The sequence below is a fragment of the Egretta garzetta genome, unplaced genomic scaffold (genome assembly GCF_000687185.1).
Source record: "Egretta garzetta isolate BGI_Z169 unplaced genomic scaffold, ASM68718v1 scaffold205, whole genome shotgun sequence".
Classification (NCBI taxonomy): domain Eukaryota; kingdom Metazoa; phylum Chordata; class Aves; order Pelecaniformes; family Ardeidae; genus Egretta; species Egretta garzetta.
Window position 1 is genome coordinate 199,816 of NW_009259713.1, and position 19,139 is coordinate 218,954.

Here is a 19,139-nt window from a genome sequence, read left to right on the forward strand (position 1 = left end):
TATCTCGAATTACCTCCCTGGCCTCCATGTGCTTTAGCATACCTTCTAGGAGGATCTGTTCTATGATCTTCCCAGGCACAGAGGTGAAGCAGACTGGTCAGTAGTCCCCAGGGTCTTTCTTTCTAACCTTTTTGAAAATGGGCAAAATGTTTCCCTTTTTCCAGTCACCAGGGACTTCACCTGACTGCCATGACTTTTCAAATATCATGGAGAGTGGCTTGGCTACTACATTGGACAATTCCCTCAGGACTCTGGGATGCATCTCATCAGGTCCCATGGACTTATGTGCATTCAGGTTCCTCAGGTGGTCACGAACCTGATCTTCTCTTACAGCAGGAAGGGTTTTACCCTTATGAAGAGACTTTTCTCTTCTCAGGCTAATGTTGCCACAGGAACTCTGTTGTCTCACAATTAATGAAACTCATGAACTTCTCTTTTATGTGTTTTGTCTTAATCCACGTTGTTCCTATCTGATGCTTCACAGACTTGACTTCTTACCAGTTCTTTCCTCTCCTCACCCATGCACTGAAAGTGACAACTAGTTGTCTGGCTGGGGGCCTGGAAGGCTCTCACACAGTCATGCCTCTCCCAGCTGGCCTAGACTCTATCACTATTTAACTAGCTAAATGGAGATAACCTAACATTTTTCACAACAGTGTCTGATACTCCTTGCAAGTTACTCTTTAATTTAATCTATTTTTTCCAGTTTTATTCCAATTTAGTTCTCAGTATACCTTCCTACTCCACAAATGGCAAGAAAATTTGCAGAAACTTTGGAGTCCTCCTTTTTGTCCTTATTTACACTCTGATATCTTTTCAGCTATAGCTTTCTCTGTAAGTTTCCTCCAACTGAGAATTAACCATTTACAATCAGCTGGGTTTTCAGAAAGCAGTAACTTTGTCCTAATTTACATGGCATAAGCACAGATTGTCACAAATATTTTCTTATTCACTAGCAGTCAGTACATTGCAACCATGCAAGAGTTAAAGGTTTTAGTAACTGCAATTCCACAGCCATCAAACAGGATAAATTTGGGTTTTAAATACCCTTTACAGCATTACAGGAGAAGCAGAAAATAGCCTTTACTACTGAAAAAAAGCTAAAAAGGACAAACTTAAAAGCCAGGTAAAACCGGAAGAAAATGACCCCAAATCAACAGAAACAAAAGGTCCTGGAAAAATGAAAAAAAAAAATCTGAAAAAAAAAAGAATGGTAGGACTATAAACCATAATATAATATGATGTATTATAGGAGATATAATAAGGTATATAATAAAGTATAATTAGGATTACTGGGCACTTCCAAACCAAATGCTTGTGAAAAGACTCCAGTACCGGGGCACGCTGCTGGAGTCAAGGAGGGGGCCACATCTGTAGGCAGGGTGGCTGTACCTCTCTCTGCCAGTGGTACTGAAAGGGACTGACGATGAGCATCAGCTGTGCAAAGCTGTGGGAAAAAGGTGAAAATAACTACTGAGTCTATAAACAGAACAGAGGAGGAGGAGGAAGAGGGGGAAGAAAGCTATATTAAGAATTTCCACGGTAGCGTAGTTGTGGTTGCTATATTTAAAAACATTATATTGGCACAGTGAGGAAGACACAGGATTGAAGGCTGAAGAAGACATCGTATGAGTGAGAGACAAAAGAAGCTCAATCTGTTTAGTTTACCAAAAAAGAGATCAAAAGGTTGCTCTATTTCATCATAGGACTTGTTGAATGAGAAAAGACGCTGGGTCTGGAGAGCATTTGCAGAAGAATTCATAGCAAGGAACACTGGCTGGACGGTAAAGGCAGAGAATCCCCAGTCTCTAAAGAACATCTCTCTTTAAGAGTGTGTGTGGGTAGGTATTGAAATAAATTTCCAAATTTCATTTTCAAAGCAAGACTGCACACTTTTAAGACATGCTTAAGCTAAATATAGAGTATTTATAGAACACGACTGTAACAGCACTTGGATGCAAAAACCAGTGTTATACTGGAAGGCCACATTGGCCCTTCTGGACTTGGGGGGGAAAAAAAAAAAGTCTATGATTTCTAGAAGTCACTAAGCCACATCAGAATAGAAACCATGGATTAAACTGCTCCAATGACTTGAAGTTTCATATGCTGGCTACAATGAGCATGGCTGGAACTCACCATGAGACAGTTTGATTTTATTCTCTTCTTCTCAGAGTGTTTTAGTGCCCGAGCTTGATCTTGTGACTGTAGTAAGGTTTTGATTAGAGCAATTTTTCTCTGAACTCTGAATATTATTTAAAGTTGAAAGGTGCCTACCAATTTCTCAGTAAATGTTAGATCTGAGTGGGATGTGGTTTTTCCCTTCCCTGGGGATTTTTGACATTTCAGAAATATCTTCTAAATTAGAATAAAAAAGAAAATGTAAAAAAGTCATAAATCACAAATTCAATTTTTTAAAGTCACGTCAATTGAACCATTTCCATCATTTCCATTTTTACGTCAAACTTTTCAGATATTTTTGGACTGATTAGATTTTGATTTCCAAGTAATGAGGCAGTTTCAAAAATAAAAAAAGATGTCTTGGAGAAACCAGACAGTGGTGGTTGGAAGTCCACACCAAAGGTTTGGGAAATTTTTGTAATAAATGAGAATATTATTCTGAAGTACCCTTTGCATAGTTTCAACAAAGGGACTTTTGTTTATAAAAAGCAGTTTCTCAGAGAAAATGCCTGACCCCATCTAAAATGTGTATCACTGCTGGAGCACAGATCTAATACAATGTGTACTACACAGGCAAAGAAGAGTTGGGAAGAACTATGTATTTGATTTTAGCTGAAAGTAGCAGAACTTGGGTTTAGCTAAAAATATTATAGCTGAAAATTCATTTTCATTCTTCCTTCAGGGTGATTTTCAGTTGTCTTTCAGAAGAGCATCTCAAAAGAGTACAAATTAAAAAAAAATTCCTATTGAGGACAACGGCTAGCACTGGCACGGATTTATTTTAAAAGTCTGTTTCACAGATGGCAGACTAGGGAGCTGGGTAAGATGCTTTTGAACTCTGCTGCAGTCAACAGCTGCTATTTAGGCCGCCTTTCCTTAACTAAGAGGGATGCACATCTGGAGGAAGTCAGCCTAATCGCAGAAATCATGAATGAAACTGGCCAGATGAACTTGCCATGAAGTACAGTTCCCATATTCAGGCAATCCACAGACTTTTAATTAGATATGCATTTCAATTTGGGAAAAGCTGTTACTGAAACCTCATTAATGTAAGAAGCTAATCAACTCTTATAGCTGCACTCACCAAGAGAGTTTTACTGTTAAACAATTCACCACAAAATCATTTGCCAAGCTACAAGTCTTGCCTGGAAGCATGTGTAGCACACACTTTTTTGGCTTGTTACAAAACATCTGTCTCCTGTTCCAGTCAATGCAGAAAGAGATAAGAAGTCATCTCTATACCCACTGGTGTGGTTGGAAATGAGCACTTCTAGTTTGAGCAATGCAGTGTTTACCCCCATCCTATCCGAGCCTTGGAAAATTGTTAAAAAAAATAAAGTTCTCATTTCTTATTTACCAAAAAGACAATGCTATCCACTTAAAATCAACACTACACCATTACTAAAGAATGATGAATGAACAAACTTCAGACAGAATAATTAACCAATTAAGAGAATAATTGTATCTTATTCTTCCCACTCACTAGATGGGACAGATAGAGAAAACAAGACATAAAAAAAGACAACATTGCTTCCTAGAGTAGTATTTTAGCCATTTTGAGATGCATAAAAGTACGGTTATTTTTGTTTTCATATCCAGGGATAGGTATATATGCACAACTGAGTTGTTCTGTGGTGTTATCTTCATGGCATAACCCTGTCATCCTTGAATTTGGGGAGCCCTGGTAAGAAGTAAAAGCAGCGGTAAAGCCTGAGCATCTGAATGCTTTAATTCAAGTCACTCCCGGTGACAGGATTTTGTTTTCATTCTGAGCAGATTCTGTTTCTGCTAGAAGGTTCAGGAGACAGGAAAATGCAGCCAACAAACTCATAAAACAGATCCTGTCAGACAACTGCAGCTTCCGTAAAAAGCAAGCGAGTAGTTTGATTGTTTGAATAAGAAAAAGCAAAAGAACATGCTGTCTAACTCTAAGAGTTTTTCTTATAATCCTGACATTTGGGATGCTTCCATTTCTTAGCTTTTCATTTTTTCTTTGTCAGTTCCGTGCAAATTTAAACTGCTTTTAAGTCAGCTTTTGATGAGCAGAGCACACCCAAGCATAGAGTGGTGCAGTCCAGGAAGGTGGTACTCTCATTGCTGTCTGTGACCCAGGAAAATTCAGAGGTGTTTCTAACTTGATCATGCCCTATAAGGGGATGGGCATCGGTGCCTCCTGACCACAGATAAACTTTAAAAGTAGCTTTGTTCATCATCTTTCAGTACAAATCTACCAATAAGGTGGTTTGATTGCCATTGCACACACAAACGAAAATGTCCTTCTGCAGAAAAGAGAAGAAAAATGCAATTATTTATATCAATTAAATCCTTTAAATGAATTTTTAGTTTCTCAGTAAACCATCTTTTAATAGAAATAGTTGTTCCCATACATGATGGCTATCGATATGTTCTCATCATAATAGTGTCATTACTGATAATTATTTATAACATAACCGTACTATCTTTTCTACGAATACATGTACTAAGGAACATTTGTTATGTGTTCTCCCTTTTTTGTAACTCACATTTTCTGCTGTGATTTAATCACTTAAGTTTCCCTCCAGACGTACTGAGAGTCTGGGCTCAATTCTCCAGAGCCTTAACCTTTGCTAGAATAAGGAAAGACAGCACACTATGTCTATTTCTCAGAGGCAGGGAGGCCTAACACCAGATACAAGCCACTGAGGATCAAAGCTCTTTGCTCTCATGCTCCCTTCTCTTTGAGGCAAGATATCTCAATTAACTCCAAGCTTTCAGGAAGAAGAAATACGGAGGAAAAGAGACTACTTCATCAGGGTTTTTAACTTTACTACTAAGGATTTGTGAATAATGATGCCTTCCAGAGTGCAAGACTATATTTCCATGCCTGAAAATCAAGCTATATTGTTCTCTTGCCATAGCCTAGTTTAGAATTTTTTCATTTCCAAAGCTGATGTTACTACAACAAAGAATAGTGTGCCGAACTACTGGCAAATTAACGTCATAGTCATGTTGTATCATAGATGTCATATATAAAAACAAGACACTGAGTTGTTTAGTTCCTCCTCCTGCAGGTTTTTTTAATGTGTCCATGAAGAAAAGTAAATTGCCTCTCTCTGTTTATTTTTTTTTTTTTTTTTGGGGGGGGGGGGGGGAAGATGGAGAGGAAAGGAAGGGGTTAATACCTCTAGGCATCTATATCAACAAATAATCTTTTTTTTCCCAGAGGAACATTTTCCAAAGGAAAAAAAAAAAAGCTGTCATTTAAGCAACGGGGTTCATACGGTTGCACTGTAACAACTTCTGGGGAGTAAGATGTCAACGGCCCAGCTGCCTGAACAGCCATGTGCAGTGTGCACTGATGCTCAGACGGGAACGTAGCAGCCTTAAGGTACACTGCAAATGAAAGTGTTCTTCCCAGACTCCAGGGGATCCCATCAACATTATTTTAAATGAAATATTAACAGGGGATATTCATAAGTAATACTCCTAGATGATCTAATAGACTCAAGGCTTGCAAGTATTTGAAATGAATGAGCCACAACAGCCTACGTCATTGCTTCGGAGCGGGTTTGCAGTGCTTATGTGTGTGAAAGAGTGGCACAGAGCGTTCCTCAGAGAGCTGCTAAAAGCCACCAGAAGGTCCTGGAGGGTGCGACAACGAAGCCGGAGAGCCCCAGTACCATGCCAGGGTTATGAAACAACCAGCAGACTGGTGTGCACAATAACTTCAACTCTTCTCTGATGCTTGAAATAGGCTCTGCTGAATGCCAGCCCTCCCATATGACTGCATTATAAAACCTGCTGAGGAAGTGCCAGGAGTACTCAAACTACATCCCAGAGGTATTCAGACACATCTTATTGCATATTTTTAGCTGTCACGCATGGCAGCAACTACTGTTTTTGTAGTACAGTAAATACCACTGTCTTCACTATACAGAAAAGTAAACTTTAAAGTTTAGATTAGTACAGCGGAAAAAGTGACTGATTTACCGAGTCTTTTTTTTTCTTACTTTCATAGAATAGAATTTATCCAGTATAGAGTGTATTTATCCGGTATCCTGTCAGTCAGATTTGCACAGAATGAAAGGCAGCAAGAATTTCATTAGTATTTGTACATAACCGCTTTAAGACCCAAAGACTGACAAGGACACCTCATCTCTGTGGCCAAGCTGAACAGAATCATGTGGCAATTTCTAGCAACAGATTTAGGTGCTCTGATTAACATCTCCATTCTCCTTCCTCCTGCTCTTCTCACAAGGAACATGGATCCTGTGCAGCAGACCCAAATCTTTGGGTTTGCAGAATTGGAAGTGACTGTGGAATGGAAGAAAAAAAATTTCTTCCTATAGTGGATGCATGATCACAGCATATATAACTGTGCCAAAGCTCGTCCAACATAGCTTTAATTGAGATACTGCTCCCAGTGAAGTTGTAACTGCATAGGCTAGCTGTGTAAGTATCCACTTCTATCTCAAAGAAGCAAGATTTGCAAGAAGGGAAGGTGTCTTTTACAAGACCAGCTGATGTAGGTGGAAGCAGCAAGAAGTTTCTGGGCACCACAGAGTGTTTTCATCAGGACCAAGCATGTATTACCAAGTTGATATTGACGTGGCCACAGTTCTATTGATACCTGAAGTGACACATCACGTATCATGTGGTACCTGTACCACATCTTCCACTGCACTTCAAACACTCTCTTGCCCTCAAGCACAAACACATTAATATCTTGCCTTGAAAACATTCATGAGAAAACACAAGTAAAAAGGGAAGAAGAAAAAACAAAGAAATGGATTATGAAAAAGCTATAGAGCAGAATCAGAAAACATCTTTTTTGAACTATAAGTTATGTGTAGGTGTTCATAAACAACTTTACAGGAATTTATTTTATAGTATTTTGTAGGACTGCTCATTTTGTACACAGAACTTATATTTAGTGATAATTAGCTTGTACTGAAGTAATCGATTCAATAAATTGCAGCAAGCAACCACGTGCTCACTTACTTATGACCGTTGTTTATTTTGGAACTTTTTTTGTTGAAAAAGAATCTACATGAGTCACTTTGTTATGCAGTGGAGGACAAATCTCTGTGTCCAAATTTGAATACTGTATAGAATATAACAATAGATATTGAAAACAGTCTGAATGCAAGATATAGTTGTATCTAGCTTTGCCAAATTCAAAGAAAAAAAAAAAGCTAAAGCAGGTTGCGTGATTCTCTTACTATAAGTAAAAGAAGGAATATATGTTATATGTTAAAACTATCATGGGGAAGGAAAAAAAAGTTAAATAAGAACAAAATGAAATTAAATGAACAAAACAAGTGACTGGTAAACCATTTCTGTGTAGGCACATGACTGAAGAGTAGATCTTCGTGGTTACCTGGCAGCACAGCCTGGCTTCCCAAGGGTTTGGACAGCATGCCCACTTTTATTACGGTCAAGAAAACTGACAACCACTAGGATGTTTCTTTTTAAATCTACTCAAGGCCCCTGAACAATATTTTTTTTTAAAGTGGAAATTTGTTTGCAGTTCCCCCATCGGAATCAATACATATATGACATAGGGCAGGCATATTAAATAACACGGTAGTGTTTTAGGGCCATCAGGTCTACAACAGGAATTTATAAACACCTAATAAAAATAGGGTTCGCCTAATTATTTAAGCAGCATGTCAGGTGTTCAGACACCCATATAAGCCACGTAAGTGGCAAATAACATATCTCATGATTGTTGAATTACTACTTTGTTTCCTCTTCAGATCATGCAGCTAGAGTAAAAGTAATTTGTCAAAAAATTGCTTCCATTCCATGTTACTTCACTATTGCGTTTTTACCATAATGCTGCACCAAAATGTATCATCTCTGTGCTTTGTTACATGAAAGAGTAAGTTATTACCTTAGGTGCTCTACTTCCTGTGAAAAAAAAAAATGAACACAGAATAGTATCATCTCTGAGAACAGCATCTATTCCTTTCTCTTTTTTGTTATTTCTCCTCATTTCTTCTTTTTTTTGTATTTTATTATAGCATCATTTTAACCTTAAATCAAAACAAAAAATGTGCTGTATTCTTGGGGCTTCTTTACTTGGTAACTTTTGGCATTCAAAAAAGGAGAGGTTACTTTCTCAGGCTGGTCTGCCAGAGGCCCAAGAATCTTGAAAAGTCTCCAAATGTGCTGGGCATAGGGGACAACACATAAAAGCAGTCATTTACTGCCAAAGGGGATAGATAGACTTCATTGACTTCGGTTTTGCAAGTCTCTGCACCTATTAGAATATAATGTTTTTATTGCATTTGCTAATGCCTTTAGTGATCCAAAGCAAAATGAAGTGGATGGAAGTACTCCCAGAGGTTTCAGTGAGCTCTGAATGAGACCTTTTTTTCTGCACAGATTGCTCCCTGGGGAAGGAACATGCTTTCATTAAGCACTGTGCATTAAAGTAACACAATATGAATGCTATGCAACTGTGTAAAATACAGTTGCTATCACTTGCTTGACTTAAAGTATCCTTAAATGTTTTGCTCTGTGGCATTAAAAATAATTCTTTTTCTTGGACTGTTGTTGCTAAGGTGTGGTTTCTGTAAGTGTTTTAAGAAGGCGGCAATGTGAAAAATACCCAATTACTAGCACAGCAGAGAACTCATTATTCTTTCAAATGCCTCTTTTGAAAATAATTTAAAACTTTTTATTCTGTTGATTCAACAAAAGAGAAGGTGTTTAAAATAAACAGAATAGCAAGAGAGTAGTCATTCAATTCTCTGAAGAAAAGAACTTTTTTCTAACACTTCTCAACAATTCTGCACCATTGCACCTTAATATCCTCCTTTTTACTGCCCCAGCTTATACACAGCTGGGATGATAAAATATGTAGAGGCATATTCTATGTCTCTGTATCCCTTATGATGCCCAGACTTCCCTTAGTCGATACTCAGTGAATACATACTGCCATTTTTGTGCTGTGGGTATGATACTTCTGGAAGGTGTTGGATCTAAGCATGTGCTGAGTATTGCATGGATATATGGTAGGTTACATCACATTCCTGATCTGTGTTTCATAGAGTTTCTTTGCATATGTGCTGAGTATTGCATGGATACATACATGGATATGGTAGGTTACATCAGATTCCTGATCTGTGTTTCATAGAGTTTCTTTGCATAGATGAAGTCCGGCAAACCCTAGGTGCCAGGGAGCTGCAGGGCTCATAGGACCCACATAGAAAGCTCAGTTTCCTGAGGGTTTCATTCTGGATGTGTGGTCAGACTGATCACCCAGTTGGCAGCCAGGATTTCTGCTCAGCTGGCGAATCGTCAGGAGCTACTGGTGTAGCTGGGTGCACAACCATTTATCTAGCCAAAGTGTCTAAGTGGAAACCGATGACATGATCAGAGGAATCTAGACATAAAGTACCAGATGTGGGTAAGACTTATACACATGAACATGTGGGAAGGGGAACTGATCATAGGAACCCTGTTATTTCGGATCACCACTCCTGGCCATCCCAGAAATGGATTAGCCAAACTGGAGGGAATGTATTCAACCACAGCTTTCTGCATGAGTTCCTTAGCACCCCCTAACACAGCCAGTAGGGGTAACTCTGGTCACAGGACCCCTCACTAGTGTTCTGCAACAAACATAAAATAATTTCATCGTTATAAAAGAAGTTGACACCATGGTGAATATTTCTCTGCAGATACTCCCTATACAGAAAATCATGTCCAAGAAGGAAGCAGGATTCAGTATTCCTCAGCTTATGCTAAACTGTAGAGGAAAAGAACCTTTCTGCTTTCTGAAACAGGCACTGCAGGTCTCTCTTCCTAGAACAGTAGCTTGGTTGGTATGTAAACTCTCTTGTGGTTTATTCTTACCTTTTGTAACAAAGAAATCAACTCTGTAGAAGTATAAGGAAAAAAATGCATATTGATTTATTACTGTGTTGCTGGTATTGGAATTTGGCCTTATATTCTTAGCCAGAATTTCAAAATACTATGAAGATGATAATTCCACAGAAATACTACAAAATTTACCAAAGGAATATAATTATATTTCATTTGGAAAAGGCTTTCTAGATGTTTCTCTTATGTGCAGCAAACATGAGCCTCAGCTGGAATTAATTTCATCCTTTCCTTTTTCCTTTTCCTTTTTCCTTTTCCTTTTCCTTTTCCTTTTCCTTTTCCTTTTCCTTTTCCTTTTCCTTTTCCTTTTCCTTTTCCTTTTCCTTTTCCTTTTCCTTTTCCTTTTCCTTTTCCTTTTCCTTTTCCTTTTCCTTTTTTTCCTTTTCCCTTCCCTTCCCTTCCCTTCCCTTCCCAGCAGTCTCAATCTTACGTTTAATTTTCCATAACTGAATGCCCAATGTCTATGTTGCCGTGACCTATCATTATGAAATTTGTGTATTGAAATAAGTATTAGTTATTAATATGGAAAAGAGCACTTTTAAGCAAACAGAACTCTGTCATGTAATCTTATACCAGGGCTGAGAACAATATGTAGGTAATTACTTCTAAACAGTACCACTTGCATCATTTAGATATTAACTTGGATACCAACAAAAAACCCTAACCAGGAATCTACTCATCACAATTCTGCCTTTTTTTCGGTACAGGAATTATTTCCTTAAAAGTTGGTGAGTTTTGACCTTTTGTTGGGTTTTTTGTCATGAAGCTTGACTAAAATAGAAAGAATGAGAAGAAATTCTTGGCATGAGACAGTGGGTAAATTAAAGGTAAAGTTAAGTTGTACAAATGTGTGTTAATAAGAATAGGACATAAAGAAGGATGGGGGTGGAAATATAACTCTTCTTTCAAATCTAGGCTGCTTTCACAAAGCAAAGTTGCATCTGTTTTTTCAGTACTCTTGCAAAAATAACCCTCCTGTCATGTCTTATTCTGTTAGATATTCATGCTTGGAGCAATTTTTAAATGGATGTTTTATTGACAGCCTAACTTCCTGTGTCTTGGCAATATGTAGACAGGACTTAGAAAAACATTACTTTTAAAGAGCCATTTTGGGACAGATTTAACAACTATTTGATTCAATTATTTTCATATTTTTATTTCTAAATGCATTTCAGCTGGACAGATTTTATTAAGAAATACAATGTTGGCATTAAGTTACAGATGAGGTTTTAAAATAGCTAGGTGCCTGCAACTGCAACAGCAAGAAAAGCTTGCTTCTTCTTTGTGTAAGGAATTAGATAGTGGTGACGTGAGACCTGTATGACTATACATGGCTATACAGCTACATGTGCACACAAAGGCTGTTTTGAAGCACTTTGGGTTTGGTCAGTCCCATGTTTCTTCAGGCATCTGGTTCATCTTGATTCATCTGGTCAGCTGGTAGGTATGCTAGCATTTACTTAGAATCACATTTTTAAGTCAACTGGCCCATCTTCAAAAGCCCCTACGAGGATTAACTCACATATATAGAGACCAAAGTTGTGAAGTACAGCTCAGTTGAATTACACGGTGGAATTGCAACAACCACGGGCAGCCTGACTGAAATAAGTGTGCAGGGCTCTCTGGTGAGGTACTTTCCCTTACTGCCTATCTTCTGGCAAAGGAACACAGCAGAAAACACTAGGAGAGGATGGTGTAGAGCTGGAGCATCACCGTTCTCTGACAGCTGCTGAGATGAATCTATTTAATCCTGAGGCTGGAGAAGAACCTCTGTGATAATCAAATAGCCACAGTCAACATATTCTGGATCTTCTCATTTCCTCCACTCAGCAGAAGCCCAGAAAATTATCCGGCAAATACTTTTCTACTCAAACGAGGCAGAATACAAAAGAGAGAAACATTTCAGCTGGATCAAAAGCGTATGATGAAAAGTCTTTCTAAAACGTTAGCATTTGGGGCATGCTAACACTGCAGAGCTTCCTGGCAGTGTATGCTTGCCCAGTTGGAAATGTGGGTGGAAATCTCCACTAGAGTGATTGTACCACCTCTATTTCTCAAGACAGTTAATTTGGAAGAAACTTGGAATATATCAGCATGGAACATTGTTGTACCATCTAGACACAGTCTTCAGTGACTCCAAACTTGTTATCTACAGTGCCTGTATGGTCCTTGCCAAGATTATCTCTTTGTTGACTTTATTTTCAGAGTGTTCACTTGGTAATATTGACTGAATTGTCTGAACAAACGTTTAAGAATTATCCATGTGAAATTCTGAATTAATATATGAATGGCTCTCAGTTTGCATGGAAAATTACACATATCTTCAAGTGAACAAGTGAAGTTGAACCAACTGTTGTAGTCACCAGATTTTTAAGTGATGCTTCCTCTTTACCAACAGAAGAGTAACACAATCTGTGCAGTTTCTGAAGTTGCCCTATATATGCTCCATTTGAACAAATTACAGTATTTGGAATGAGACTAAATATGATACTGAGGGTAAAGTAGAAAGAAATACAACATGCTTTTTTTGGAATGGATCGCGATCTGTATAAACAGTCAAAATTTGTGCTTTCATTGCTGCTAGAGCGGTTTTATGATCCTGGTCCCTGTGATGACGGACTGTTGTAAAAAGGATCCTTCAGGGCGATATCTCATGAATCCTTAGACTATTGTAAAGTGATCTACCTCTGAGCCCTCTTCCAGAAAAATGTAGAAAGCCTGAGCATGCATATAAAATTCTGCTGGGAATGCTACCAGCAGAAGCATTCAGGCTGTGCCGTGCTGAAAAGAGCTGTCAGCCTGACTAAACAAGGAATCTAGTCTGTAATCTGTAAACCCATCTACAGCATCTGGCCTGGATTAAAAAGACCACAAAATTTGAGTGAGAGGACATTTTTTTGTGCAGACAGGATGGAGGTGTGCAGGTGACACTAGAATGAAAACATGGACAAATGCTACCGTGAAACAAAAACATCAGCAGTTCCTCACTGAAAAGATTCTCCATAGAAAACTTCCAGGTGTATACATGTTATATATATGCATTTTATCTATACATCTATATCTTTATGTATATTTATATATCTATTGGACTAAGTGCCATATCTAGAAACATCAAGATATTTGAGAGTCAAACAGTCCAGAAAAGACAGTTCATAGTCTGCAGTCAAATAGAATGTCCAATTTTCATGAAAGTGCTTTCTGAAATTTAGGCAGATACTTAAAAAGTTCAGAAAAATCTGGCTTCTAAATGCTGAAAACTAAGTGTCAAAACTAGTAAAAACTCATTAAAAATCCATAATGTTAAACCCTGCAGCCATGCCACAAACCTGCCTTAATCCAAATCCAAGGGTACTGCAACAGTTTCACACCACACTGCTACCACTTTCTCCAGTATTCTTATTGGATTCATATTTACACAGACTTTTCAGAAACTTCAAAATTAGCACAAATATTTCTTCTTAATAATAAATGAGTGATACAAAATGATTTCCTTACTTTTGGGAGGGAAGCTCTTGATCCTGAACTTTGCGTGGTCATTGTCAAAACTGTAGTGATACCCAGTGCGACTCTAGCTGGGGCAGCATCCATGTTGATCCAGAAAGAAACCCAGGACAAAATGACAATCAGCAGGCTAGGAATGTACATCTGGATTAAATAGTATCCCATCTGACGCTCCAAATGAAACTTGACTTCAATGCATGTAAACTTTCCTAGAACATGAAATTACTTTCATAAATGCTTGTTGCACATTTTAATCTGAACATAAGTTAGATGTGTGGCCTGTTTCCTCACCTAACACTGTAAGCGGGTCCTGACACACAAATGCAAGCCAGCCATTTGTTGCACTCTAGCCTGGGAGATGCATGAGACCCCTGACTCACATTAACTGAGAAAATGAGTATTAGCACAGTTGTTTCACTTCTGAAAAATATAATGTAATGTTGCTTTTCCCAAAATTTTAATAAGATTTTACTTTATTCAAATATAATGTTTAGCATTAAAAGGGGACGGCATTTTGTTCTTTTACTTACATGAGATTAAGCAAACATACTTTAACAGACAAATTGGAAACAGTTAGTCTTACAGTGCTATGGTAGATCACACCCCTTCTCATTCTGGTCATGCCATCTGCCTGTGTCTGTGGATTGTTTCTCACAGCAGAATCAACTCAAAGCCTACTTTGAATTTTGCCAAAAGTCTAGCTCCAGAAGCCCACAACCATCTCTCGTGGGAGGTGAGTGATTCTTCAAAGAGCTGCTCCTCAGGGGTAGTGGAGGACAGAAATTTAGGGTTGCCTGACAGGGGAACTAGCCGGGCAGTGGGGGATGCAGTGTCCTGAGTTGCCACAGTTTGTCAGCTGCTAATCCAATCATTCTGTGCTGCTCTCCAAATTACTGTGTATCCTGACCGTGGTTTAGGTACTGTGAAGGCTCTCTCTTGAGGTAGACTAATCCAAGTTCAAAAATGTCTGTCCTTCCTGAGATGTCATGCTCATGGTTTCAGAGGACCCCTGTTGTCTTCATTGATCAAATGCATGAAGATGCATTTTCCTTGTTCATCCTTTCCGGTGAAATTAGATTTTTTGCTCCTTTTTGTGCTGCATGCATATTTTTTTTGCTAGTCTAGAAAGCTGAATGGCAGGGCACGAGAGCTGGCACAAAGGACAATATAGAGGCTGTTTGGCAAAGAGAAGAGGGGAAGAAGAACGGAATAATATCTTTTGGCAAGATAGAAGCTCATATATGAGTGGTCTGACTTGTTGAGTTGCCTGAGTTGTCTGAAGACAGACTCTGAGACCCGGATAGCGACTGATCCTGATGAGTCTGCATGTACAGAAGGGGGCTTGAAAAGTGTTGGGTGGCAACAATGGCTTTTGAGTAGCCCAATCTGTCACATGCTCTCCAGAGTCCTGCAATGCAACCTGGACAGAGCTCCTTGGGGTATGGGTGGGAGGAGAAGGCTGAATAATACAGCTTTTATCCACATCTGAATTGCACAGCAAACCTCAAGGAGCATGCTACAGAGAAGAGAGCAATGTGGGTGCCTGTAGGCAAAGTTTTCTTTTGCTTGAATACTGCTTTTTGGTTCCTCTGGCCAGGCCACACACTTTTAACTTTTGGTAATTAGACCCTCCCTCGTTTTGTTTAACTGCATGTAATGGGAACTACTAATTGGCATTTTTACCCTTCGTGGGGAATCTTCCTGGGTATACAAGGAAGCTACTGCTCATGCTCTCCCTCCTCTCTTACTGTCAGTGTTTGACCCTGCAAAATGGTTATCTGACAGTAATTAGAAAAGCAGAGGAGCTCACTTGTTCAGAGTTTGAGTTATGTGCTGGGAGATGGCTAATGTTTGTGTCAGCCAAATTACAAATGGATAAGCTCTATTGGAATTTACTCTTGGTTATCCCCTTTAAGTGTGAGAAAAGATGTGAAGTTATAGCAGTCCCCGTTTCCATGGGTCTTGGACTGTGGAATCACAAAGTTTTCCTTCCTTGACACTTTGGGTCCCCAAATGAGAAGCTGTATTTGTAAAAACTAAAAACAATAGTTTTCTTTTCATAAGAAATGAATGTGACATTTTTGGCAGAGGTGGAAAATCTCGTGTTATTTCACAGAGTGAAACAAACATATTTGATGCAAGCAGATTGGCTCTTACGCTGAAATGATGAAAAAGCTATTTTAGATGAGAGGGATTATATCTAATCCCAGCAAGCACCCAGAAAACCATTCTCTAAATGCTGTCCCTATTAAATAAACTCCAAGAAGCTAAATCCAAATTTTAACAGAGTTCTCTCCTCTCTGTAAAGCTAAAGATAGAAAACGCATAAATTGAAACTTCAAAATAGCAAATATAGGAAAAAGATTACAGTATTAAGCAAACATTTAATTTCCCAATATTTCATGTCAGTTCACTATTGAGATCAGCAATGAAAGCATTGTTGCCTCAAATACTACATTTCATAAATTAGACCACACATAAAAGCTGGTAAAAATTTGTCATTTTTCCTCATTGGCACTTTGGTATGCTGGAGAAATAAATCAAGTTCAGAAAAATCAGTACTTTCAAAGTGCTGAATCAATACTTAAAAAAAGATTCAGTTTGTTAAAAAAAGATTCAGTTTGTTAAAAAAGTTTTATTTTAAGAAAAACAATTAGGGGTTTTTTACCACTTTTTTAAGATTTTAAATTCCGTAATGACTTTAAGGATATTAGAATATACATATATAAGAATATCTTTAATGAAATTAAAGGAAATTTGGAAAAAAAATCAAACAAACAAAAATAAAAGGGAGAAAAATTAATTTTTTTCAGATTTAAAAATAAGTGCGGCTGACTCAAGTTTTAATTTTTTTTTTTAATTTACCCATCATTTCCCTTTGCAAATTGGTAACAGCTACCATTAGAACAATTAATAGAAAAAAAATAGAATAATGCTCACCAGTGTTGTAATGTTTTGTGCAATAACCGAGTTCTTTATCTTCTTTCAAAATAAACTGTGGCAAGGTTAAACCCTCTGCAACTTGCACAGGTCCATCACTTAGCCACTCAAATATCAGATCATTCATAGTGTAGCCAACTAGAATAAAGAAATCAGAGTTGGTTAGATGGTAACTGACTGGAAAACATCAAAAGCAAATAGTATTATGTCTGAGAGGCATGTCTTTTATTGCAATACATTTTATCTCATTTATATTTTTAAACTATCTGATTAAAAACAGCACTATTGCTGTTAGTTACTATTGCAGTTACTATTACTGCACTATTACTCTATTAAGAGCAACAAGTAACACCATCATGGTCAGAAATACTGCCCTGGTTTGCCAGTAAAAAAATAATTTTGCTGGCCCATCGAAGATGCTGTTTACAACTGAAACGACATTTCTCTGTGCCTATGTATCAGCCCGCATTTTGCTTTATTTTCATCATTCTTTGATGACATAGTTGGTGGGCACCAACAAAACAAGGATTTCTAGACTGCAGAATGCTGGGCCCTTACTGAAAAGAAAACTGAAGCTTTTGTAAACATACCACTGAGAGGTGCGGAGGGGAAAGAGAGAGGCTTCAACTCACTCTTTTTGACTGCAGTGGCTACATAATTATGGGTAAATTAAACAAGCCAACGCACTTAAGGTGTGTGCTGACAGCTATATGGTATGGATGAGCGTGTGCCCATACCAAGGTCCATGCCTTGGCCTTATTTAGCTTAGTAGCATAAGCATACCTATAGGACCTCTACTTCATCAGGTGTGTCGCTTCCATTTTTCAAAAGACCATAGCATGGTCCTGATCAGGCATTGTTAACCCCCGGCTGTGTACTAATTGCTCTTACTTTCCTGAGATGTAATTTCTCCTGCACAGCATCGCTGTTGGTTACCCCTGGAAGGGATGCAGCCCTGATGGGTGAGGGGATGCGCCCTGGGAGGGGCAAGGGGAAGGGAGCAGGAAAAGCACAGCGACAGAGGACCCGCACGGTACAGTGATGGACAGTTAAAGCACTCTTCCTCCATGATTTTCCTTTACAAAATAGGAATACTGAGTCTCACCATGCAAATATGACAATGTAAATACTATCTAACCACTGAATGTTATGGTAAAATCTTGTTCTTTGCTAGATAAAGCAATTGGACACTCACAGCTCTCTAGCTGCATTGTACATGTCTGTACATCCATAGGAAAATTCTTCAAGTCCATGGGACAGGATAAGGTTAAAGTAAGCCTAAAATTGGAGGGGGAAAAAAGAAGCTATTGTTAGAAATCTACAGGTTTTATCCAAAGCCCCATATTTAGAGTTTAAAGGATCAAGACCAAATCTTAACACCTCAGAGGCTGGGCTCACCCTTCCCCCCTGAGCTTTCAAGGACATAAGAGCTGTGAAGACAGAGCGAGTAAGCAAACCAGGCGCTTGCTGGCTGCATTGACTGAGCAGAACAGGGACAGAGAAGACAACAAGGCAGCAAGATGCTCTCCGCTAATGTACCAGTGAATGTTTTATGTATAATACTGAACCCAAATAATGCAAAAGCTGAAAAGACTGATCATGGGACACACATTTTTAAACTTTGTTTTGGAAAAGCAATGGAAGGAAACAACAGCCACGGTTTTTTTTTCAACAGAGAGTGCTTTTGTTGTGTATGAAGCCCATTTTCAACCTTTCATTCTTACTGCTTAGCCATTAAAAGAAAGAAAGAAAAAAACATACAGTAAAAGCTAGAATCACATAGCATTAAAAGATAAAGAGTGCAGACAGAACAAAGTAAGCCTAAAGGAACATTATCATACAAACTAAATTTCTCTTTTAATTTTTAAGTTGTTATTGTCCCAGATAAAGGATAATTTTACTTGGATGAGAATATTCTTAATGTTTCTTTCTTTCTTCTTTTTTTTTCTTTAGTTCAGTTTACTTTTTCGTGTTTGATTGAAATCTCTTTCAAGACTTCTCCTCTGCTTTATTTCTTTTCTTATTTATGTGGGGAGAAGAAACCATTTTTAACAAAAAAGATACTGGGATGATGTAATTACAAACAACTAGCTTTGAAAAACAGAAGAATTGTTAAGATTTTGGGTTAAGACACATAAAAAGAGTACATTTTTATTTCAGATTACCTTCAGCACAAAAAACACTTTGACGCAAAGAAAGCAAATAAACAAAGACCTCTGCGCCCATTTAGCATCAAGGATGAGAACTATATTGTTCGATTTGAAGGTACACTATAACATTAACACAGTACAATGAGAATAACTTTTTAATTATGCCAGTGAACCCATGAGTCAGCTGCTAACCTTGAAAGTATGTTGTCCCACAGACAAATGTGATCTGTATGGAGAAATACTTCACTAAGCTCTGTTTCCCATGGTGTTTTTGTGCTTTTCACTACATACAGATGGTTCAAGCTCTTTCAGTCTATTCCTTCATCATGTGCTTTTTATGGGATGGCCTGACTGGGCCTTTTAGTCCTACTGTCTTGCCATCAAATAAATATGACAAGAAGATGATACTTAGGTAACTGAGATCAACATGGTCTCAGCCTGATCAAAAATCACATTCAACATCTCTGCTTTTGTCTACTCATGGGCTACCTAGAGAAA

General features: G+C 38.2%; 1 protein-coding gene across 2 annotated transcripts in view; it reads right to left on the bottom strand.

Moving 5' to 3' along the window:
- GLRA2 (glycine receptor alpha 2) overlaps positions 1-19,139 on the bottom strand; it is a 132,234-nt gene that overhangs the window by 71,331 nt on the left and 41,764 nt on the right. For both annotated transcript variants that reach the window (XM_009639052.1, XM_009639051.2), the window contains exons 5-7: positions 17,687-17,769; positions 16,492-16,629; positions 13,546-13,760 (exon numbers count right to left, since the gene is read on the bottom strand). In XM_009639052.1, the coding sequence (XP_009637347.1) occupies positions 13,546-13,760; positions 16,492-16,629; positions 17,687-17,769 (436 nt within the window). The remainder of the gene's footprint in view (positions 1-13,545; positions 13,761-16,491; positions 16,630-17,686; positions 17,770-19,139) is intronic.